General features: G+C 40.0%; 1 protein-coding gene and 2 long non-coding RNA genes across 3 annotated transcripts; all 3 read right to left on the reverse strand.

Moving 5' to 3' along the window:
• Nucleotides 1-10,360: 10,360 nt before the first annotated feature.
• LOC147631021 (uncharacterized) lies at nucleotides 10,361-11,081 on the reverse strand. The gene is made up of 3 exons (XR_015267455.1): nucleotides 10,975-11,081; nucleotides 10,717-10,827; nucleotides 10,361-10,510 (listed from the first exon to the last, which is right to left on the reverse strand). It is a non-coding gene; the product is annotated as an uncharacterized LOC147631021 (long non-coding RNA).
• A 9,305-nt stretch (nucleotides 11,082-20,386) lies between these two features.
• On the reverse strand, nucleotides 20,387-21,152 carry LOC147631022 (uncharacterized). The gene is made up of 3 exons (XR_015267456.1): nucleotides 20,997-21,152; nucleotides 20,739-20,849; nucleotides 20,387-20,520 (listed from the first exon to the last, which is right to left on the reverse strand). It is a non-coding gene; the product is annotated as an uncharacterized LOC147631022 (long non-coding RNA).
• Nucleotides 21,153-21,267: 115 nt separating this feature from the next.
• LOC147631023 (bidirectional sugar transporter SWEET7b-like) lies at nucleotides 21,268-22,156 on the reverse strand. Its single transcript, XM_086809131.1, has 3 exons — nucleotides 22,101-22,156; nucleotides 21,867-21,903; nucleotides 21,268-21,538 (listed from the first exon to the last, which is right to left on the reverse strand). The coding sequence occupies exons 1-3, from the start codon at nucleotides 22,147-22,149 to the stop codon at nucleotides 21,268-21,270; spliced, it is 357 nt and encodes a 118-aa protein (XP_086665257.1). The 5' UTR covers nucleotides 22,150-22,156.
• Between the last annotated feature and the right edge of the window lie 215 nt (nucleotides 22,157-22,371).

Raw genomic sequence — 22,371 nt, forward strand, 5'->3', positions numbered from 1 at the left:
ATCCACAGATTTTGAGATATGCTTGGAGTTCATAAGCTGGAGTTGAGCTTGAGGGGGAGTGTTGAGATGTCAAGCTCAACATGAACTGACACTCACGAGGTGCCTTACATGACCATTTGACATTTACATCATTGGCGATTTTGGTAGCGAGCACCGACATATCTTCGCTAGAGATTGTACAGCTAGACTACATCGACTATTCCACACCTACCCACGCCACTTAGCATATTCACATTATGGACCGCTTGTATATACTCTATTATGTGTGTTAGTCACTTTATCTTCTTTGTAGACCTCTTTTGTTGTGTGAAGAAAAAGAAGAATTTTCAGCTTCTCACCTTGTGTGTTCTCTTCTTATAGGATTTGTGTGAGTGTTTGTGTGCTTTGCAAGAGCTCAAGCTCTCTTCTCCCCTGCATCTTTTCACCTAGATTTCCTGCTGATGGTGTATCATGGCACTCAAATAGGATCCTCAGTTTAATTTCTGGCACATCCGGTATACAAACCTTATCATTTCGGAATAAAAGACCATTCTAAATAAAAAATTGGTTGGCTTTTCCTTGATTCACCAAGTTTTGGTCTACCTCAAAGTTGGACTTTGATTTTGCTAAATTCTAATATTTTTCAAAGAAAATATCTGTACTACATTTTTCCCTGAGTGAATCATACAAGTTAGAAGTAATTTCCATGAAGCTAAGTTCATTTACTTCACCAATTCAACTCAACACATTAGCAATGCTATTCAAGCTACCTTTTATATATGTAATCTCATGAAATCAAAGTCCTACATCAATTCAGCCCATCTGGCGTTTCCACCTTTCAAGTCCAGTTGATCACAAATGAACTACAAAGATTGATGAGATCTGTTAAGGCCATAAACTGAGACTCGTAGAGATACTATCTCCATGCCTTTAAAGCATAAATGATTGCATACAAATCCTTCTCTTGAACTGGGTACCTAGTCTCTGCATCGTTGAGTTTCTTACTTTCAAAGGCCACACGCTTCCCATCCTAGAACAAAGATGTGCCTACCACAAAATCACTAGCATCAGTTTCAACAATGTAAAGCCTCTGCTAGGATCTGGTAAGGCTAACACAATAGCATCTCGAATCTTATATTTCAAAGTATTGAAAGTTTCATATAGCTTCTCATCCCAATCAATTGGTGTCAATGGTGGTCTATACATACCTCTCAATAAGGAGTTTTAAGAAGGACTACTGCATTCCAACTAGGGTGCATTTAGAATGGCTAGTAGGGCTAGTGGTTGCTTTAGTGCTGGGAGCATGAGTTGTGGTGTCAGAGTCCACCTTACTGGGTTTCCTTGGTGTACTAGAGCCCACATGTTAAGTTTCCTTAGTACCAATGAGTTGTATCGCGGTTCTTCTGGTGATGGTAATGAGCACAATACTATTGTTTCCTATCCCTTAGTAACAATTTCGGTGGAAAATTACATAATAAACCATATTTGTCTATGAAAATGTAACATACCCATTGTAAATAACACTGTACTTGCTTCAGAGTTGAAAAATATATCTTAGCTTGTCATTTTTCCGATCAAAAAAACTTCTATTTTTGGAAAATGAGCCATTTTTGCTTAGAAATTTGTAATTTTGAATCCGAATTTGAAATCTACGCGTAATTTTACGCTTAAAATAGTTTTTTCTGAATTAAAAACGGGTACCCGGAATGGGTTTAATTAAACTTTTAAGCCTTTAAATCTGCGACTTCCGACCAAAAATAGTAACTATCCAGGCGTCTAATCAACGAACGGAACACGCCCCCATGGTCACAGGGCAAGGCCGGACATTTTCATCAAATAAAATTTTTTGACCCCCCCCGGGGCGGCGGGCGGCCGGCGTGGGCCCCACCACGGGCGCCGCCCGTGAAAAAAACCGACAATCCGCCCGGGGCACCCAAGCGTGTACACGACCTAGACGCACCCTCCAGCACACCCCTACACGTACCCCCTCCTCCCAGAACCCTCTATCCACAGGTGTCGCGCTCTCTCTCTCTTGGGGACACCTCCACCCCCATGTGTCACACTTTCTCTCTCCTCGAGACACCTCCACCCCCAGGTGTCTCACGCCCACACCTCTCCCGGACACCTACACCACCCAGGTGTCACCCTCCCGTACCCGGACGTCCACCCTCCAGCACCTATAAAAGGACCCTCCCAGCCCCCTTCTCCAGACAAGCCCCCAGCAAGCCTCTACGCGCAAGCTCTCTCTCAAGCTCTAGGACATGTCCTACACTCTTCTCCCCCCCCCCCCCCCCCCCCGTGTGAATAGACTTAAAGTGTGCTTCTCCTCTACCCCTTGCCTTACTCTTCCCTAGGCCTCCCTAGACGTACACTCTTCTCAAGAGCTCTCCCAGTTAAGGACACCCCTCTCAATTTCCCCCCCCCCATATGCGGCGACTTAAACTTAGGCTAAGAGGTCGTTCCTGCCCATAAGCCCAACAAGCTTTTCCTACCCCAAACGGACTCCGTTTTCGAATCCGTTTGAACCAATAGAATTCTCTCTTTTCTCTCCACGCTCCCAACCTCTTATATTCACCTCGTTTTCTCTCTATCCTCTTAAAACTCTAGTGCTCCTATGGCGCCGAAACGCCGCCGAATTGAAGAACCGCGCGCTGCCCAAGGAGGGAACGAGGCGAATCGCGTCCCTGTAATCGACTTCGCCCCTCTTGAAGCGAATAGGCATGAAAATGATAACCAGGTTGGTCATTTAATAAGTTTAACTAAAAATTCTCTCTTATGTAGTTTAATGCAAAGATTCGAAATAATAGGAAAGGAACCAAGGTTAAACCCTAGTATAGATGGCCTAAAGTACCTTATGGTTACTCTTAAGTAAAGTTATAGGAAAATAATCTTGCTTTTGAATCATTATCTTTCCAAAACGATGGTTTTTGTTAATGTGTGAATTCATTGAACAAAGGCTATGTCTTTCTTTCTATTGGATATACTGCTGGTTTATTGCTAACATGCAGGTACAGCTTCTCCCCCCCTTAGCTAACTCCGTGCTTGCCTGTGTAGACGGGCGGAGGATATAGCGAGGCCGGGAGTCGGCCCAGGGCAATCCCCTCCTATGCCACTGGGGATTGGTTTTCACCACCAGGGTGATGTATATATGCTGCCTAGTTCTGTGGGTCCAGGCTAGTGCGGTGACTTAACCCCCACCTCATGAGGAGACGTCCCCTCCGAAGAGCGAGAGGGTTTGGTACAAGCGTCAGTACCTGAGGGGGTGACAGGACGGCTTGGCCCTCATCGGCTGGCTGACGACGAGGGGAGACGGTCCGTGAGGTTTACCCAGCTGGTTGAGGCTGGAAGATCGAATTCTAGATTATCGATGTAGTTGTGGTTATGGTTATGGTTTGGACATGAGTTTGGATTGGAATATCGGCCCGGTTTCAGGGTCTTTTGTAAATATTTTTCACTGTAAGTATGCTCGTTGATTTCAATGTTGTGCTAAGAAAGACCTTCTTTAAGGAATCAAGTGTAATTAATTAACAAAGGAATTTGTTTTTAAGTGTTTCACAGTGTGGTAGGACTTAATTAGAAAATAATTGAATGGGTGAGTGCGTGGAAAGTGGGAGAATGGATGCCCTGACGGTACCATTCTAAGGATGGGTGGACCCGATCAGTCGGGTAGCTTTCTACTAGTCGTAACCTACGATACTTAGGGAATAGTAGAGTCACGAACAAGACTTGTTTTAGGGGACCGAGCCAGCGGCCGTGCCTCATGAATACGGGGGAAAAAGGCGTTGGCTTCCTTGAACCAAGTGTGGGTCTTGTTCCATCTCCACGCACATCTCGTGCTGGGGATTAGAATTTCCTTTAGGATGACTACGCTTCCCCTGCGAGATAGAGTTAGGTCCGTCCGTTTGCTCGTAACCTCGTATTTCTACGAGATCGAGGTGTCGTCGATCGGAAAAATAACACGAGACTTGACCGCCTATCAAAAGGATTCCCCCGCCCTACGGGTCGGGGGCCTTACACGTGGTATACGAGGTTACGTCGATCGGAAAAATAACACGAGACTTGACCGCCTATCAAAAGGATTCCCCCGCCCTACGGGTCGGGGGCCTTACAGAAAATAAGTATGGGTGTCTAGATTGAGGAACTAGCTAGGGCTGAACTTGAGGCTACCCTTGGGGCTAGCTTGCAACTACTGGCCTATTTTATTGAGAATATTTTCCGCCAACTCATCCATGCTCATATCCTTTTGACTATGAATCTTGCTAATGCAGTTGAGCCTGTTTAGCTACAGCTTTGGATAATGGTCTTTAGATAATTTTTCCCCTATCTCTTGGTTTGGGTGGATTACTTCTAATCTTGCAAATTGTTTACAAGGTCTATAAATCCTCCGATCATAAACCAATCAATAAATCATCCATCCAATATTTTGTAAGGGTTGCACCTCATATGGGGATACTTGGTTCTTGTAATGTATCTTGCACTGTCTCAAGTTATAGAGGTTATAGATCTTATTTGAGGTTATAGATCTATGCATAATGGGGCTCCATTGTGTGAGAGTCCCATAATGAATGTGTGTCTCAAGTCCTTATAGCGTGCCTTGTTAAGTGGATTTAGAGACCTAATCCACTAGCTTGCTTTGCCTTCAAGGAAAAATTCAAATGAATAGATCTTGGTGGGATTATTAATCCTTCTTGTGGGGCCATTAGGCTCAATTATGTGAGACTCCCATAGTAAATATGTGTCCCAAGACCTTATAGCTTGCCTTTTAAAGTCGATTTATAGACCTAATCCACTAGCTCACCTTTTAAAGTGGATTTACAGACCTAATCCACTAGCTCGCTTTTCCTTCAAGGTAAAATCCAAATGAACAGATATTGGTGGGATCATTAATCCTTCTCGTGGCCTCACAAACATGATGGAACTTATTTATATATCGAATGGGATATCTAGCTCCATAGAATTTGTTCATCAATCATCATTCTTAAGATGTGGATTGGCTTAATTTTTTGAAATTCTGAGTTTGTATGTGCTATATGTTTATGGCAAGCCCCTCCATTTCAAACACATCCTAAGCATGTCTTCTATATATTCACGTGGTGGTGAAACATAAGGTAATGGTTATGCAAATCCCTTTGTTTCATGAGCGTTTAGGATTTCTTATCCGATGGGGTGGGGTTGTGGGGATGTGATTTTTAATGGAACTTATCTTATAATTAAGGACATATTAAATGATTGCTCTTGTGGATCCCTTGAGGTAGTCCATGTCATTGGATCATCCTCGTGTTCCTTGGTCCTCGTCACACTAGAAAGAGGAACTAAAACATAGAAATTGCATAAGTTAGAGACTCCACACATTAGCTAACCAGTCAAAAACTATTTTTGATATTACCCCTTGCAATACAAGATGGTGTGCTAGCATAGTCTCACTACACCACACCATAATGTTCTCCACATACCTAAACTCTACGTTCTATGTACACTTCCTAATATTTCATCCAAAGTTTCCTAGTCCTGTTTATTTTGAGCTCCTCTCGCATGTTTGGAGGTAGCCTTCAAGTTTACAATGGAAGTAAAGAGTAAGCCTCAAGAAGGCATCAAGGAATCATCCCCCTTGAGAATGAAGCTCACACTATTGGAAATAATCCCCCTCTAGAATGAAGCTCACACTATTGGGAAGCAGAAGATTAATCCATATCAAGAAAGAGAAGATCACACCATCAAGAAAGAAAATCTCACACTCTAGAGATTTCTCCTTAACTTTTGAAAGGGTGAGAGACATGCGATCTATGAGTATCACCAAGCCAAGGGTGGCCGTGCACAATGTGAGTGCACATTGCAATCCCTAGACTCAATGATTGGCTCAACAGTTGGAGAAGTCAATGGTGGTCTGAGAGCAGAGAGAGCTAGAGAGCATCAATGAAGAACTACCAGAGTATACATGGTGGTGGTCATTAGTGGTGTCAAAGAATATGGCGGTGATAGGGGTCGGAGAGTGTGAGAATAGCCAATGGAGTCAAAGAATATGGTGGTGACGATCATGGTAGGGACAAAGATGACAATAGAGGTGAGGGATGATGGCCATCTACACTACTTCTCTCCTCCAAGATGCACAATAAAATTCAATAAAAATTAATCTAAATTATTTCAATCATTAAGAAGTTGACTAGAGAACCATGAGCACAAAGTTTTGTGCATATCTTCAAACTGCACATGTAAAAGGACATCGCATATTATCATCTACAAGCTAAATAATTCCATTAAATGTGATAATCTAAGGAGTCTTTAAGAGAGAAGTCAATTTAGCACTTTCATTATCTTTCACTCTGCTTCACTAATCGATCAAGTTTGAAACTTTATGTTCATCCAAGGTCATTGCTCTCTTTTTAGGTAATTATGTGAGAACTTACCTTGTTGCATCCCTAAAAGTTCAGGTTTATGAGATCAAGGGGGCATGTTACAAAAACGATCTCATAGCCTAAGGTTGGGCATAGATATTGGTTGAAAGCCTTTGTCAAAGGCATAAAATTTTTGTAAGGTTCAATTTGTATAAGCTCCAAATATGCAAAGGTGCTCCTGGTGGTGATAGCAAAGGTATATTCCTTGGGGGATGCTAGTAAAAGTCATGTCTCTTGGTGTTAGCAAGGGTCAAATGGATAATTTTTTCCAAAGGCTATAAAAAACTTCTATCCTCACTTGAATTTGAATATAGTAATATGTACGTGCTATTTTTCTCAATTTACTCTTTTTTCTCTCTCTAATCAAGTTTAGTGATTAGTTACCTCTACAAATACTATTACTCTTCCTCTATGATCCTAGCTAGCTTAGGAATTTTAAATTGGTGTCAAAATGCATAGAGGACACAACACAATAGACATCGATAAAAATGTGTAGCGAATTAACGAAGGCTTCTTTTTTATTTTTTATTAACCTTATTCAAAGTTTGTTAAAATATAAACCAAATTTGGTAAAGTGATACTCTAGCAAAATCAATAGCATCATTAAGAAGGCTATGCAACACCTTTCCTTAGGCTTATTTGCATTGTTTTTCTCCCTTTTTTAAAAAATTTCATAAGGTTATCTCTAAGGAAACTCACACCAAGTCCTCCCACACACATGCATACTAATGGGTGTGAAATAGTTGAAAGTGTGTTCGGCTATATTTACAGTTGTATGAAGTGTATCATATCATGAGACAAGCCTTCTTGTGCAGTAGTGAGAATAGTTTCACATCTTAAACTTGCAAGATTAAATCAGAAACCCGTAGATACTTGTCTCATGGTGTGAGACCTAAGACTCCCGTCATCATCATGAGCACCACACATAGTAGAAAATTTTGATGAAAAAGGCTTTCACACTTTTGGCAAATTTCTGCTTATGCGAGAAGTTTTATGGGACATCATTTCGGGATGTGACGCACAAACCATAGCTAGTGATTCTTCATGGAGGAGTAGAGATGAATAAAGCATCGGCAAAAATTGCACTAGGACTATTTAATTGTTTCATTCATGACATTGCCATGGCAACATCATCACATAGTGCATGAAATTCTATTTTATGGCATGGACATGAAATGTGACAATTTGAAAAGTACCATCCACCAAGTATTGGTGATGTTGTGAAGAGGATGCATTAGCAATATTACTGAAGAGCATGCCTAAGGACTTTAACAATCTTAAAAAACTTGCCATATCCCACCTAATGTTTTTTTTGTCACATGTATAATGCGTGGACTTCACCATCCCTACGGGCAGACCATATCTTATCCCTCCCTTGCCACCTACCCTAGATCCCCCATATCCACCTTCACCCATATTTCTTTCATCATGACCTTGACTCAATCTACTTAGAATACTTATACAGTCTCATGACCTTCAATAGGCTCACAGGCTCCGCGGAGCAATTCACACATGGATTCACCATCTTGGCTCCTTATTCCTGCACAGATCTTTAGTGTGTCAAGAACACCACTGTTGCCATCCATAAAGCAGGAGACCCTTGCGGACCTCAATAACTGCAGAACTATCATGATTGACCAAAGGTTTAAAACTTGTTTTTCTCTACTATGAAAGGCATAGACATTGTAAAATACAAAAGTAGCTAACGGTATCCGTGTCCCGTTTTGCTATGGTATCCATCAATCTTGTAGGGCCTTACCTAGCGATCCTAGTTGATACCATCCATTAGGTAAGGTTACTATTTTCTTTTTAGTTATATGGCTGTAGAGAAGAGAAGAAGCTAGAAGAAAATTCAGCCATCCACCTCTCTCTTGTGTCTTTCTCTCTCTCTCTCGTGTCTCTGTGTGTGTGTGTGTGTGTGTGTGTGTGTTTGCTTGCAAGGAACTCAAGCTCCCCCTCTCCCCTACATTCTCTTCAAATGGCATGCAAACATCATGGAATGAAGGATCACAATTATAGGACACAACAAATGCCCAATAATCCTGTGCATAGCTCAGTGACTCCGTCTTTTAATCAGTTAGTGTACTTATGTTTCAACCAAAGCCATGCCTAACTCTTTCTTCTTCTCCATCTCTAGCATTTTTCTACATTCATTGATGTAATGTTCTGGCTTCCAACAGTTGTTGGATTTGCCTTTCTAGGCTTATCACCCCCTTCTTGGTATCCTTTCCAAAAGAGTGGGTTGATTCTTCCTTTGGCTTATGTTAAATATTTTGGTAGTACCACATTGTAAGGTCGTGCAATTATGCCATGGGAACTTTTGTCCCAATGGGTTTTTCCCTATGGACATCCAAGTGTGAATAGGAACCTTAGGGTTAGCTAGTATATAAGGAACCTCATCCGTCAATTTAGGGTTACTATTCATTTTGTACTTCATTGTACCTTGATCTCTTGCTTCGTAGTAAACTAGCTTTCTACACTCGGTCTCTCCCTTGTTTTCCCTTTAATATGTGAACATTGAGTGAGTGATTGTTTGTAGCTTTGCTTCCTTCCATCAAAGCTAATAGTGGTATCAGAGCCAAGCTCTCCATGGCTTATTTTTTATAGTTTTCAACCTTTAGATTTTTGTTCAAGTTCTAAAAGCTTTCTATAGCTTCGATTTTGTAAAACAAGGTGGGTCCCAATTGTTTGAAGCTTACGTAGTTGGTTGCTGTGTTTATTAATAGAGTTTCCATTAATGCTTCTTTTGGTAAAGGAAGCAGACCATTGTAGTCTACATCATGCAGCAAGCTTTTCAAGGGCTACATCTACAATTGGGCTATAGATCCATCAAACATTCCTGTAGTTAGCTTCGATGGGTCGTGGTGCATGCAATAGCAGCTCAATTTAGATCTTACGAGACAGGAATGTATCAAAATCTTTCTCCTAGATATTGTGGTCTATTTAAATCCTTAAGAAGGTTGATAATGTAGCACCAACTGTCTCGTTACTGGAGATCTCTCGCGTACATCCTATTTTTCATGTCAATAGACTCAATACCATAAGGAGAACGTAGTTACTCCTAACGTTTTGGTGGATCTTTTTAAACCACCATCTCTTTCACATGAATACGAGAAGATTCTTGAATTTAGATAATGAAAGACGAGGCGTACTATGTACCATGAGGCACTAGTTAAGTGGAAGGATAGAGGAAATGAAGAATCCAGATGGGAACGCTTGAGTTTACTAAGAACTATCTAGAGTTTGGTGACAATGGTGGTGGGTTGCTGGAGAGACAAAGGTGACAATAGAGACGAGGGACAATGGCCATCTTCACTACTTATGTCCTCCAAGATGCACAATAAAAATATGTTCAAAATTAATCTAAATTATTTCAATCACTAAGAAGTTGACTAGAGAATCATAAGCACAAAGTTTTGTTCATATCTTCAAACTGGTCATGTAAAAGGGCATCACATATCATCATCAAAACAGAAGCTAAATAATTCCATTAAATGTGATAATCCAAGGAGTCTTTAAGAGAGAAGTCAATTTAGCACTTTCACTATCTTTCACTTGGCTTCACTAATCGATAAAGTTTGAAACTTTTTGTTGGTTAAATACATTTATTTGAAAGGATTTAGCTTCTCACATAAATGACATAAAAGATTTTGCTTCTCACATGAATGAAAGATATTTTTAATAGCTATGTGGATATATACAATCCTAAATATAACGTAAAATAGCATCAGCTGCTTCAACACACGCATTGTTTTTAAAAAAAACCATTTATGTTTCTTTTAGAGACTTTTTTTTAAAATAGAAAATTTATCTAAGGTTTAGAAGAAATTCCTTACAGTCTCAAGACAAGGTGTAGCTCATTCAGAAATAAAAGCAAGCTCTAAAATGTTTCAAACCTATTTTCTTCCTCCATGGTCTTAAAAACTAGGCACTTTCTATAAAAAAGAAAATTTCTACTTTTTATTTTACATTGTATCACCGATCTCTTCTTTCTTTGATGCTTCCTGTGTCATTTGCACCTCCACCACTATTTCGTTTGGATGTCCACTTTCCACTTGTTTTTCTTCTAGCTTTCTAGAAGTTCTCCTCATAAAAGCTACTTGCACACACCCAAGTACTACCCCCACGGCATTGGGTATCTGCCAAACCACCATTGATTAGTGAGTATACGAAGCTCTAATCTCCAACAAGTATGAAGTCCACACAGAGTAAAAGACGAGTGATTTGTCTCGTGTGCTCCATGATTTAGTGGCCATTTAAAGCTTTGAATTCCAACAAGTGTTAAATCTACGTTTTCCAAACCCCCCCCCCAAAAAAAAAATGTAAAGTGAATTATTGGTCTCACCACAATGTGCAAGTCCATGGTCACAAATCCATAGACTGTCCATATAACCCCCTTGAGAATTAAGGCTACAATGGAGGAGTATTTTGCATCCTTGGACTTGATAGCGTCTCTCTACACAAGTGGAATAATGATATCATCACACGTGGGCCAAAATCTCCATTAATATTGCATAATCCCTAATTATCCACACTAAACAAGGCCAAATAGTGGTGGTAATTTGAACTCGTATTTGAAATGGTGTATAATTGATGAACTCACCGCTTGCGATAGTAGTGCCAAGTGCATGCCAATACTAATCGCTGCACATAAAATGCCTACTACCATTATCCTCTTGTCACGGGTACTCAACCCTAAGAGTATGGAGGCCACCAGGGATGCTGCCGACGGGGGGGGGCGGTGGTCGCGCCGTGGAACCTGTGTGCCACGGAGCGACTTTTGCCTGTTTGACCTGGTGGTCGCGCCATGGAACCTGTGTGCCACGGAGCGACTTTTGCCTGTTTGACCAGGTCAAACAGGCAAAAGTCGCTCCGTGGCACACAGGTTCCACGGCGCGACCACCGGCCCCCCCGTCGGCCCCGGCGCACCCCGCACATCTGATCTACCCTTTTGGGGCCATACGCAGGAGAAATCGGCCCGTCGAGTCGAGCCAAAGTCGGACTGGTGGTGGCAGATGAGCGTTCACAAAAATTGATTGAAACATCATGACAGGGCACGACAACAACACATAAACACATCAAGAAGATAAAACTTAAAATCAGCTCGAAAAACATCTTGATGTCATTAATTGTTTGATTTTCACAAAAGGCAAATGAGTACATTGGATCTAGCCAACTCGCTTGATGAGCTTGGTGAAAGCCTCGTGGGTGAGAGTCTTTACTGATGGTTTGTCACCAATGCGTTCGGCTATCTCTTTGGCATCAGTGATGCCTTGTCCAAGGCTAAGGCCACAAAATCCTAGGAAAGACCCTGCACTTTTATCACTAAAGCTATAGATAGCTACTTCCCTATTTACAAGAATACATTTATGGGCATTTTGGGCTATAGGGGCTTCAGACAGGATGGCGCTTAGGGCTCTACACTTCAAAAATTCAGCTTGCGCATCATTTGAAAAGTCGTTGTGAATCACACGAAGCATCTCGGCATTGAAGCTCGGGATGTAGTGCCATAGCGCAGCATCTTTCCCCTCCACCTCCTTTCGTGCTTCACCCTTTCGGCTTGCGAACCAGTCCATTTCTCTTGCGGTCTAAAAAGTAGATAGAAGAATGAGTTGACTTCAAAAAATTACAAATTAAGAAGGGAAGAAATTGGGTGTACTACCTCAGTGGCATCATCATGATCCGCAAGGTCTGCATCACTAATATTGATGCTCCCGAGGCTGACGGAATCCGAAATGGCAAGCGGCTTGTGAGGGGCAAAGCTAGTTTCTGGCACACTCTCGTAGAAATCCTTGCACTGGGATATTTGTACAAGAGTCTCTGCCACAAGGGACTCTATTGAGGCATGATTTTCCGGGAGCGCAAGCACCTTTGTGACATCTGCGGAACTGAAGTCAATGCGGATGTCACCCAAGGACATGGGCGATGTCATCCAAAAATAAGAACTCTACACCTTCTACTATGATGGGGTGTAGAGTTCGCACTTCGAGCTCTGGAACTTCATCCATGACATCGTCCCCTTCGATGTCCCGTTTCACAGCCTCAGCTTGCGGCTCTTCTGCCAGAGTCACAAGTGCAAGAGATGCTTCTTGCACTGGGGTGACAATCTCCTCCTTTGGGTCAGCTTCCTTGATCAAGAGATAAGGTGTGGCTTTCTTTGGAGGAGTGGCCTTCCTCTTTCCCTTGCTTTTCTCTGTTCCCTCCAAGATCAGGAGGGCAAGAGTCATGTCCCATCTCAAAAAACTTGTGCCGATGTTGCCCATTCCAAGACCTACCAGGTTATCTTCTTCCTCCTCCCTTAGATATGTGCTACTAAGGCCTTTGAGGAATCTTGCAAGCCTGAACCTGAAATTTTTGTCCGCTTTGTAGGTATGCTTGATAAGATCCACAGGCACCCAAGTCCCCTCCTCGTCTTCAAAGTTGACACAATATTCAGCCATGTATGTGTCCATGTAGCTAGTGAACGCCCCAAACACGTCATTATGGAGTTCGGCGGTGCCTTCCATGTCAATAGATGTCTGAAAGATGGGTGCAAGCTTCTCGATCAAGTGACCAAGGTCAAGCTTGTGCAATTGAGATAGGAGAGCTTAGGCGGAGGTGGCCATGCTTGAGTAGCGAAGAAGGCGAGGGGACCGCAAAGATGCCGAGAGTGAGGAGATGAACTCAAAGTGGCCAAAAGTGACTCATAAAGAGGTCTTTAAAACTTTTTTTATGTTTAAAAATTCACTTAAAACCTCTAAAAAAATAAAAACACGCGACATAACTTAAAAGTGCACAAAATTGAACGCAAATTGCGAGTAGCCAAAATTGTTTTGAATTAATCTCTCAAAATCTGTTACATAGCTTGCTTGATATGGATACATCTAGGGAAGGGAATGCTTTTACAAAAGTAAGATGCCTCTTTCCTCTTACGTAGAGGTGTGTTATCAATCACAAATGAAAAGTCACCTTTCAGTGCAAACCTACTAAGGCCTAAGTACTCCCTTAGGTTCGCCATATTCCAATCAGCATTTACTACGATATCCCACACATCAGCTTGCGTGCTAACATGTACATCAAGCTGTTCTGCATCGTTGATGTCCGAATCGAGTGCTTGCCATTCGCCTCCAGTCAGCTTCCAACGTCTGTAAGGAAAGATAATAGAGAGTTGTTGCTTTCCAAGCTGGTACCGAACGACCATCTTCTCCGACACCACCATGCACTTTATCTTGTCACCCTGATGTTTAATAACCTTCAAATCCCACGAAGGTGGCAGAAAGGCACTCATTACTATGCCTCCCTTTGCAATCCACATTGTAGGAGTCCGGTGAACATCAGCCTCCTTGAACAAAAACACAAACAAATGTAAAGGCATGAAGAACGTGAGAGTCGCACGATGTGACCCATAGGTGCACTTCATTGCATTGCACACATCAATCTCAATCCGACGTCTGGTTAGTGCAACCAAAGTATTGTCGGGCTTTGGCCAATCATGGTCCGTGAGACTTGGTGTAGGGAGCCTCCGTAGAGTCCCGAACCATCTCTTGACGTGGGTACAATATACTCTGCATGAAAGAAGAAAATTGAGCGCTCTAAAAGCTCTGATGCTGAACAACCAGTATATAGTAGCTTGCCGATTTCAAAGTGGTGCGCCTCAAAGGTTCCAGAAAGGGCCTCTAAAGGCTCCCATTCCACAAATGTCGACGGAAAGATGTCTGCACAGAACATTACAAGAACACACTTGAAAAAATCAAGCTTCCGTAACATGAAATGATATTAGCATGTCTCAGTGCAGCCCATAAAACAAGAAGCACAAATAAAACTTACAATTTGCAGGAAAGCGTTTGTGATTGGCATTGTCAACACGGAGTTGCGATGCCTTGTAGACGTGTTGGATCATCACCTGCTTGCTTCCGTCAGCCCCCTGCTTGAGATCCACTATGCGACCCTTCCAATGGTGTGACTTTAACCCTATGTATCTGCGAGAGACTTTGTGGGCTCCCCTTGTGCTTGGATGCATCGTCACCCACATTCCTTTTGCAAAGGTGCTTGTAACCCACAAGCCAGTGTCGTCTTGTTCGTTGCTGCTGCTAAAGGACTCCACTCTTGAATGAGGTCGGCGACTCATTGTGCTTGGCTAACCGATTAAGCTAAATGCTATGAAGTTGTAGGTGTGTTAGAAGATCTCTGCAACCTAATGCTAGCAGCGCATATAAGCTGGCAAGAGGAGTCAAGAATGTGTATAAGCTAACAAGAGGAGAGTGAAGAATGTGTGCAAGCAAGAGAGGATGGACTTGATGGGGAAAAAAGTGGACTGTTTTCCAAGCTTTCCATAGCCAAGAAGATCTCTGCAACCTAATGCTAGCAGAGCATATAAGCTGGCAAGAGGAGTCAAGAATGTGTATAAGCTAGCAAGAGGAGAGTGAAGAATGTGTGCAAGCAAGAGAGGATGGACTTGATGGGGAAAAAAGTGGACTGTTTTCCAAGCTTTCCATAGCCAAGAAGGCACAGAAAGATAGATCTAACTTTAGGAGGGAAGGGGAAGGCAGAATGGGGAGGGAGGAGGCCAAAAAAAGACTCTTTTAGTTAGAGAGAGACTCAAAACCGAATCGCTAGTTTTAGAGAGAGGAAGAGGGAGTGGGGAGAGGGAAAAGTAGCTTTAAATGAGAGATAATGATGGGGGGGCGTTTTTGGCCCTAGCCCACTTTTTGAGGTGGGGTCATTTATGCCAGTTTGAGCTGTCTTTATTAAAAAAAGGTGGGAAATTTAATTTTATTGAAAGATTTTGCATTTTTCAGCCCAATTTCTTTAAAAAAAATGGTATGATTCAAGTTTGACCCCTACATATTAGGAGCAGGGAAACCCAACATTTTTCTCCACATGGCCTTCTCCCATTGCACCACTCCTTAATGACTGTCATTAGGCTTTAAAGGGCCCAAGAAGACCCCAAACAAGTCCTAATGTGTATTATTCTTTAGGCATATAGTTTATGCAGCGTGATGATGGTATTTTGATGTTGCAATCAAAATATATATAGAGGCTACTTACATGGTTTGGTCTTGAAGACTGTAAGCTTGTTACTATACTAGTAGAGATAGGTGCTACACTTAGTCTTTAAGATGTAGGTGAGCCATTTGATGTGTCACTTTGTCAGTAAGCTATCGTGTGCCTCATCCATCTATGTAACATGAGGCCAGACATTCAAATTAGGGTCTCCCAATTGAGTAAGATTTACACACAGTCCTCGAAGTAAGTATGGCAGGCTGCCAAGCAAGTATTCAGATACTTATAGGGGACTTAGTGCCTTAGCCTATTCTACGTTAGGAGGGGGGGGATATTCAACTGCATGCTTTCAGTGGTTCCGATGGGCTAGATATTATGACACGCAACTGTCCACCACTAGTGGCTTTTGCTTTCACCTTGGTGATTATCATGGCTCAGCAAGAAGTAGCACATAATGGCTTTTTCTTTCACCTTGTGATTATCATGGCTCAGTAATAAGAAGAAGAAGCTAATAGTGGCCATTTCGAGCTATGAAGCTGAGCACAAGGCAAATTTTACAATGACTATGGAGTGTGTGTGGATTAAATGTAGATCTTGGTGTTGGCCCCCACCTCCATATTCAATAATAGCCAAAATGCATTAGCCGAGGAATCCCGTGTTTTATGCTTGCACAAAGCACATTAAGGTGCATTGTCATTATGTCAGGGAGAGGCTCATTGTGCAAGAGAGATTAGCCTAGCTTATGTCTCTACACACAACAATGTGGCAGATGTGTTCATGAAGGCTATCTCACAAGAGAAGTTCAAAGCTTTTCACAAAGATTTGGGCTTAGTGCCATTTGGGAATTGATCAACCAACATGATCCTTGTACATGTTCACATCATCACTACATGGGGGATTTATAGCCATTTATATGGTAGTTGTGTGTGGACATAGGCCAATAATCTCCTAGGGTACTTTTTTCCTCTTTAGGAGGTTTTTTCCCTGAGCATATGTACACACTTATGTGTGTAAGTGACCTTATCATGTCACTTCACTTGTACTTCACACATTCTCATCAATATACATTAAGTATTGTGCTTCTCTCCATCTCTCCTTACTTGCTGCATCTACGGTCTCCATCCATATCATACCAAGTATATAATGTAGTTTTAATTGGATTTAACAACAAAATATTGTACCACCCATATATTTGGGGTACTTTGGGCCAAAAATATAATCTAGTTTGAACTATGGGTATTTGGTCCAAAAACTCCAAAATTAAAGGAGTAATTTAGGCCAAAAAAAACTCCAAAATTAGAGCACTCATCTAGGCAAAAAAAAACTCCAAAATATTGTACCTACATTAGGGGTATTTTGAGGTCTTGTTTGGGTGAAAAAAATCCAAAGCGGACCATTTTCTTAAAAAAAGAATTCTTCTTTAGAGAAGCAATTGGGTAGCTCTGTCATTGGTTGTCCCCAATTCAAAAGCTACCCATGATCTTGTGGTGAAGGAAGAAGCCCAAGTTTGTCACTTGATAAGATACGTGCTAAAAATAATAATAAAATTAGATAATGTGACATATAGTATCCTTGTAAATCCTTTCTAAAATTACAGGAAAAGTTTATTAGAAGTATGATAGTTTTAAAATATGATATTTTTTGAACACCCACCATCGTGCTAAATCACAAATTGATTCCACAAGATTGTAGTGCTAATCCTTAAAAATCCTTTATAAATTATAATTAAAAAAATAGAACTATGATAATTTTAACGTAAATATAATATTTTTAACACCCATCATATCTTCATTGTGCCAAATTACAGATTTCACAAGATTATAGTGCTGAGAATGTTTACTCGGCTCTATACGAGTACTCCTCTCTTTTCTTGATACATGCTTATGGAATATTCCACCTTTCTAAGTTCTTTTATGTATCCATATATTTTAAAGCAACAAGCTTTTCTCAAAGACTATAAAATTTTGTCAACAATGTATAAATAATAAGTCATGGGATTTTCAAGGCTACCACACTAAAAGTAAACAACTAGGTGCTTTTTTGGCCAAACATGATATAATAATTACATGTCATAATTTTATCGACTTCTTTTTGTACTTCATTTAGTAATTAAGAGCTCAACACAATAATTGATCGATTTAAATATTGGTAGGTTGTGAAGATAGAGATGTTGGGCAATGAAAGTATATTGGGATAGGATGTTGATCACCCGATTGTAAAGTAAGCACATCTCAATTAAGTATGTGCAGAAATTATTTAGTTTTTGAGATACATATTATATAATATCATGTAAAAATTTTCACCTATTGATATTGGCTTTTTTGGTGCCCTAGGCAAGATATTACTCAAATTGGATGGAGTCAAGACTCAACATCATGGAAGGGGGTAAAGATGGTTGATGTTTATGGTAATGCCATATTTATATATACTATTATTGGAGCATTTCTCTATTCGAGACTATGGGTGGCATTTTAAGGCCGTGTTAGACCCTGGGTTGAAATTTTTAAATAAAATACTGAAGAATTAAGAGGCCCTTTTCGCAGTTCGTGCTTGGGTGACTCTCCAAGTTATATACAGGCCTATGATGATAGGGTGATATCTTTATGTAGACTCATAGGGTTCCAAGCCATGCTCACCCATGGACATGCATTTAAAATGAGGCGATGTCCACGTTTTACAACAAATTCACCATGCAAGTCACCAAACAAACATGCTTAAGGCAATTGCAATCCAAGTTATTGTGAATTGGAAAATAATATGATTTTTTCTATAACAACATCTCCACCTAATAAATAAAGTTATTATGATTATTTTACTAATGGAGAGTAAAATTTGAAATACTTATAAATAAATAAAAATGAAACTACCTTTTATTTCAAATAAGTACTTTCAATATATGTTAAGAAGAGGAAGAAGAATATATCTATAAAAAGTTATTATGATTATTTTACTAATGTGGAGAAAAAATTTTGAATACTTGTAAATAAAAAAATGAAACTACCTTTTATTTCAAATAAGTACTTTCAATATATGTTAAGAAGAAGAAGAAGAATATATCTATAAAAATTTTATTTTTTATTTTAAACTAATTTTATTATTATATACTATTCTGCATTAATAGTAGTTTAATTTATTTATTTTGTTAAACTTTATGAAGATACCTTATAAACTTTCTCAAAAGAGAAAAAAAGTTTTTGATTTTCAAAAGGTCAAACTAAACACCACAAGAAGAAGGTTTTGATTATGAAAAGGTCAAATAAAACACCACACGAAGAAGTCATGTGACGTAAGTTTTGAAATCTGGTGGGAGGCCGATAAGAGAACCATAGGAGATGGCATATCAAGGGAATGCATCCCTAAGGGAGGGTGTAGAACATTTGGGTATGCATCTTGTATTTGGAGAGAGGTAAGGGTTATCGAGCACTACATTTTTGTTGTATTTATTAAAAAGATAAAGAAGGGTGAAAAAGAGAGATATGTATGGAATGTAGAGGTAAAGAAGCATTAAGTTTTATGTATGCATTATCTACAAAGGATACTATTAAAGGTAGATGTCAACAAGGCTCTACACATGTTATAGAGTCTAAAGTCGAGCTCAAGGAGTTTGAAAAGGATCTGAATGATATTAAAATAACAAACTAAGTGCTTGATAAATAATGTCAATACATGAAGGCTGGGGAGTTTTTTTAAAGGAAAAGTAACATCTAAAGTTATAAAGGGCTAGAACCATGCTAATAGAAAATAACTGGGAACATTGAGCCTTCTTGAGAAAAAAAAAACCATAAGTTATAAAGGGCTAGAACCATGCTAATAGAAAATAACTGGGAACATTGAGCCTTCTTGAGAAAAAAAAAACCATAAGTTTGTACAAATGATTCTTGCAGCCATGGTGAGAAAAAAAAAACATAAGCATTCTACAAATGATTCTTGCACTATAAAATTATTTTGGGGTAATGAAACTAAGTGATTGTTTATCTTTGGAAATAAAAGGTCTTGTAAAAAAACGTTGTAAATGCTATGAAAGAGTTTTAGAAAGTTTGTAAAAAAGGTTTCATCAGTACAAATTGTATTCGAGCTATAGATCAAATGCATTAGAACTATGGAGAGACAATGAATTGAGAGAGAGAGAGAGAGAGAGAGAGAGAGAGAGAGAGAGAGAGAGAGAGAGAGAGAGAGAGAGAGAGAGAACATCGTTAGAAGAGTACAAGTATGAGTGAGTATAAGGGATAGCTAAAAATAAGATAAAAAGCTAAGAGCACCTTATAAAGATAAGTCTTTTGTTGGGATTGTGTGTGTGTGTGTGTACGCACGCGCGCGCGCACGCGTGTATGCACGCGTGTAAGGCGTAAAAAACTATGCATTCATGTGTGTGTGAAGGAGTGTATAAGTGCTGAGGGGGGGGGGGGGGGGGGGGGGGGGCTAAGAGAAGTGTGTGATTCTTTATAAAGTGAGTGTGTGTAGAACACTTTGTAGCTTAACATGGTTTCACTTGCCCGACCTCCCGTAAGGCATTTTGCCATCTTACTCGCGTGTAATGGAAGCCCATATTTTGTAAGATGCAGTAGACTTTATATAAAGCCACCTTAATTTAACCTTAATGCCAAATAGAGAAATTACAAAATTCATGTACATGATTGCTTAGGACTAGAACAATGTCAATGGGACTATTTTTATTTTGCTTCTCACATGAATGAAAGATATTTTTAATAGCTATGTGGATATATACAATCCTAAATATAACGTAAAATAGCATCAGCTGCTGCTTCAACACACGCATTGTTTTTTTTAAATTAAACCATTTATGTTTCTTTAGAGACTTTTTTAAAATAGAAAATTTATCTAAGTTTTAGAAGAAATTCCTTACAGTCTCATGACAAGGTGTAGCTCATTCAAAAATAAAAGCAAGCTCTAAAATGTTTCAAACCTATTTTCTTCCTCCATGGTCTTAACACTAGGCACTTTCTGTAAAAAAGAAAATTTATACTTTTTATTTTACTTTGTATCACCGACTCTCTTCTTTCTTTGATGCTTCCTGTGTCATTTGCACCTCCACCACTATTTCCTTTGGATGTCCACTTTCCACTTGTTTTTCTTCTAGCTTTCTAGAAGTTCTCCTCATAAAAGCTACTTGCACACACCCAAGTACTACCCCCACGGCATTGGGTATCTGCCAAACCACCATTAATTAGTGAGTATACGAAGCTCTAATCTCCAACAAGTATGAAGTCCACACAGAGTAAAAGACGAGTGATTTGTCTAGTGTGCTCCATGATTTAGTGGCCATTTAAAGCTTCGAATTCCAACAAGTGTTAAATCTACGTTTTCCAACCCCAAACCCAACCCCCCCCCCCCCAAAAAAAAAGTAAAGTGAATTATTGGTCTCACCACAATGTGCAAGTCCATGGTCACAAATCCATAGACTGTCCATATAACCCCCTTGAGAATTAAGGCTACAATGGAGGAGTATTTTGCATCCTTGGACTTGATAGCGTCTCTCTACACAAGTGGAATAATGATATCATCACACGTGGGCCAAAAGCTCCATTAATATTGCATAATCCCTAATTATCCACACTAAACAAGGCCAAATAGTGGTGGTAATTTGAACTCGTATTTGAAATGGTGTATAATTGATGGACTTACCGCTTGCGATAGTAGTGCCAAGTGCATGCCAATACTAATCGCTGCACATAAAATGCCTACTACCATTATCCTCTTGTCACGGGTACTCAACCCTAAGAGTATGGAGGCCACCAGGGATGCTAATCCACAAATAACCACTCCAAGCTTCCAAAGAAGGCTAATCTGGTTGGTTTTGCCGAAAAGAAAGATTAGAGGGATGAGAAATCAAGATTATAAAACAATACAATGGCTTGATAGTTGTCGTTACACTAAGTCAATTAATGTTTATAGCTTAATTAAGATGACTTAATGTTAATAGCTTAATTGAAACTGATGAACTTACTCGTTGATTCTTGGAAGAGTAGTAGCAGTATAGGATTATGTACATGATCGAAAAGGCGCTGCCAAACGTGTTGGTTACAAGAACCCATCGTGCATGAGGCCGGACCATTATAGGATGTGCATAAAACATCCATAATGAGCAGTTGAGCAGCTTGAGCACGTAAAGATCTCCCGTTAACCCTCCGGTTGATTTCGTCTTGATCATGTTAAATACCCTCGGCCTGATAACATCACAGTATATTAATCATCGTAGTTTTTAACATGACTTTCTCCCTTGTAGAATACTGATTGATCTAGCTCAGCTGCACAATCCTTTATTAAATCTAGTACATGTTTGTAGCACATTGCCTCTTCATACACTACAGTTATTCTCTAATTACTCTCACAACATGCAAGTTTAGCCGTAACTGTCTTCTTATTACTGATCTCATGAGCACTATTCAAGCTTAGCTACTTCTAGTCTAATCAAATCGCCCACACTATAAAGGTTCGTCAAGTTAATCGAAAATATCAGAACACCAGAAGACCTTGATTACTGAAAGCACTTACGCTGAGGATAAGAAGAAAGTTGACGATGCAATATTGCCTGTATTGACACCAATTAACACCATAATAACCAGTTGATTAAAGCTTAAGCAAAGTGTGCTCATAGTACAATAAAGGATGTAAAATTAATCTTCTCTAAACCGAGTCGAAGGTAAGGAGAGGGGGTGGGAGGGGGTTGGTTTAACAAATCTTAATTAAACTTGCAAATCATGATCAAACTTAGCAAACTAAAATCACCTAGAATGCCTAGCAATTGAATTGCAATATTGTTGTGGATGAAGGCCATTGTGGAGGAGTGTGAGTACTTGTCCCCAAGAAGTGGTAATCTTAGACCTTAGAAAAATCTTAGACCTAAGGTCTAAGGTCTAAGATAAGACCTTAGTCCTTAGATAAGATTTTTCTGACAAGCGTGTAACATCAGTCGAAAAGTTAAGCACAAAGTCGAAAAGTTGGCAACTTTTCGACTTGCCAAGTTGACTAGAGAATCACTAAGCACAAAGTTAAGCAC

Source organism: Cibotium barometz, chromosome 15, assembly GCF_041138505.1.
Source record: "Cibotium barometz isolate CiBa-2024 chromosome 15, ASM4113850v1, whole genome shotgun sequence".
Taxonomy (NCBI): Eukaryota; Viridiplantae; Streptophyta; class Polypodiopsida; order Cyatheales; family Cibotiaceae; genus Cibotium; species Cibotium barometz.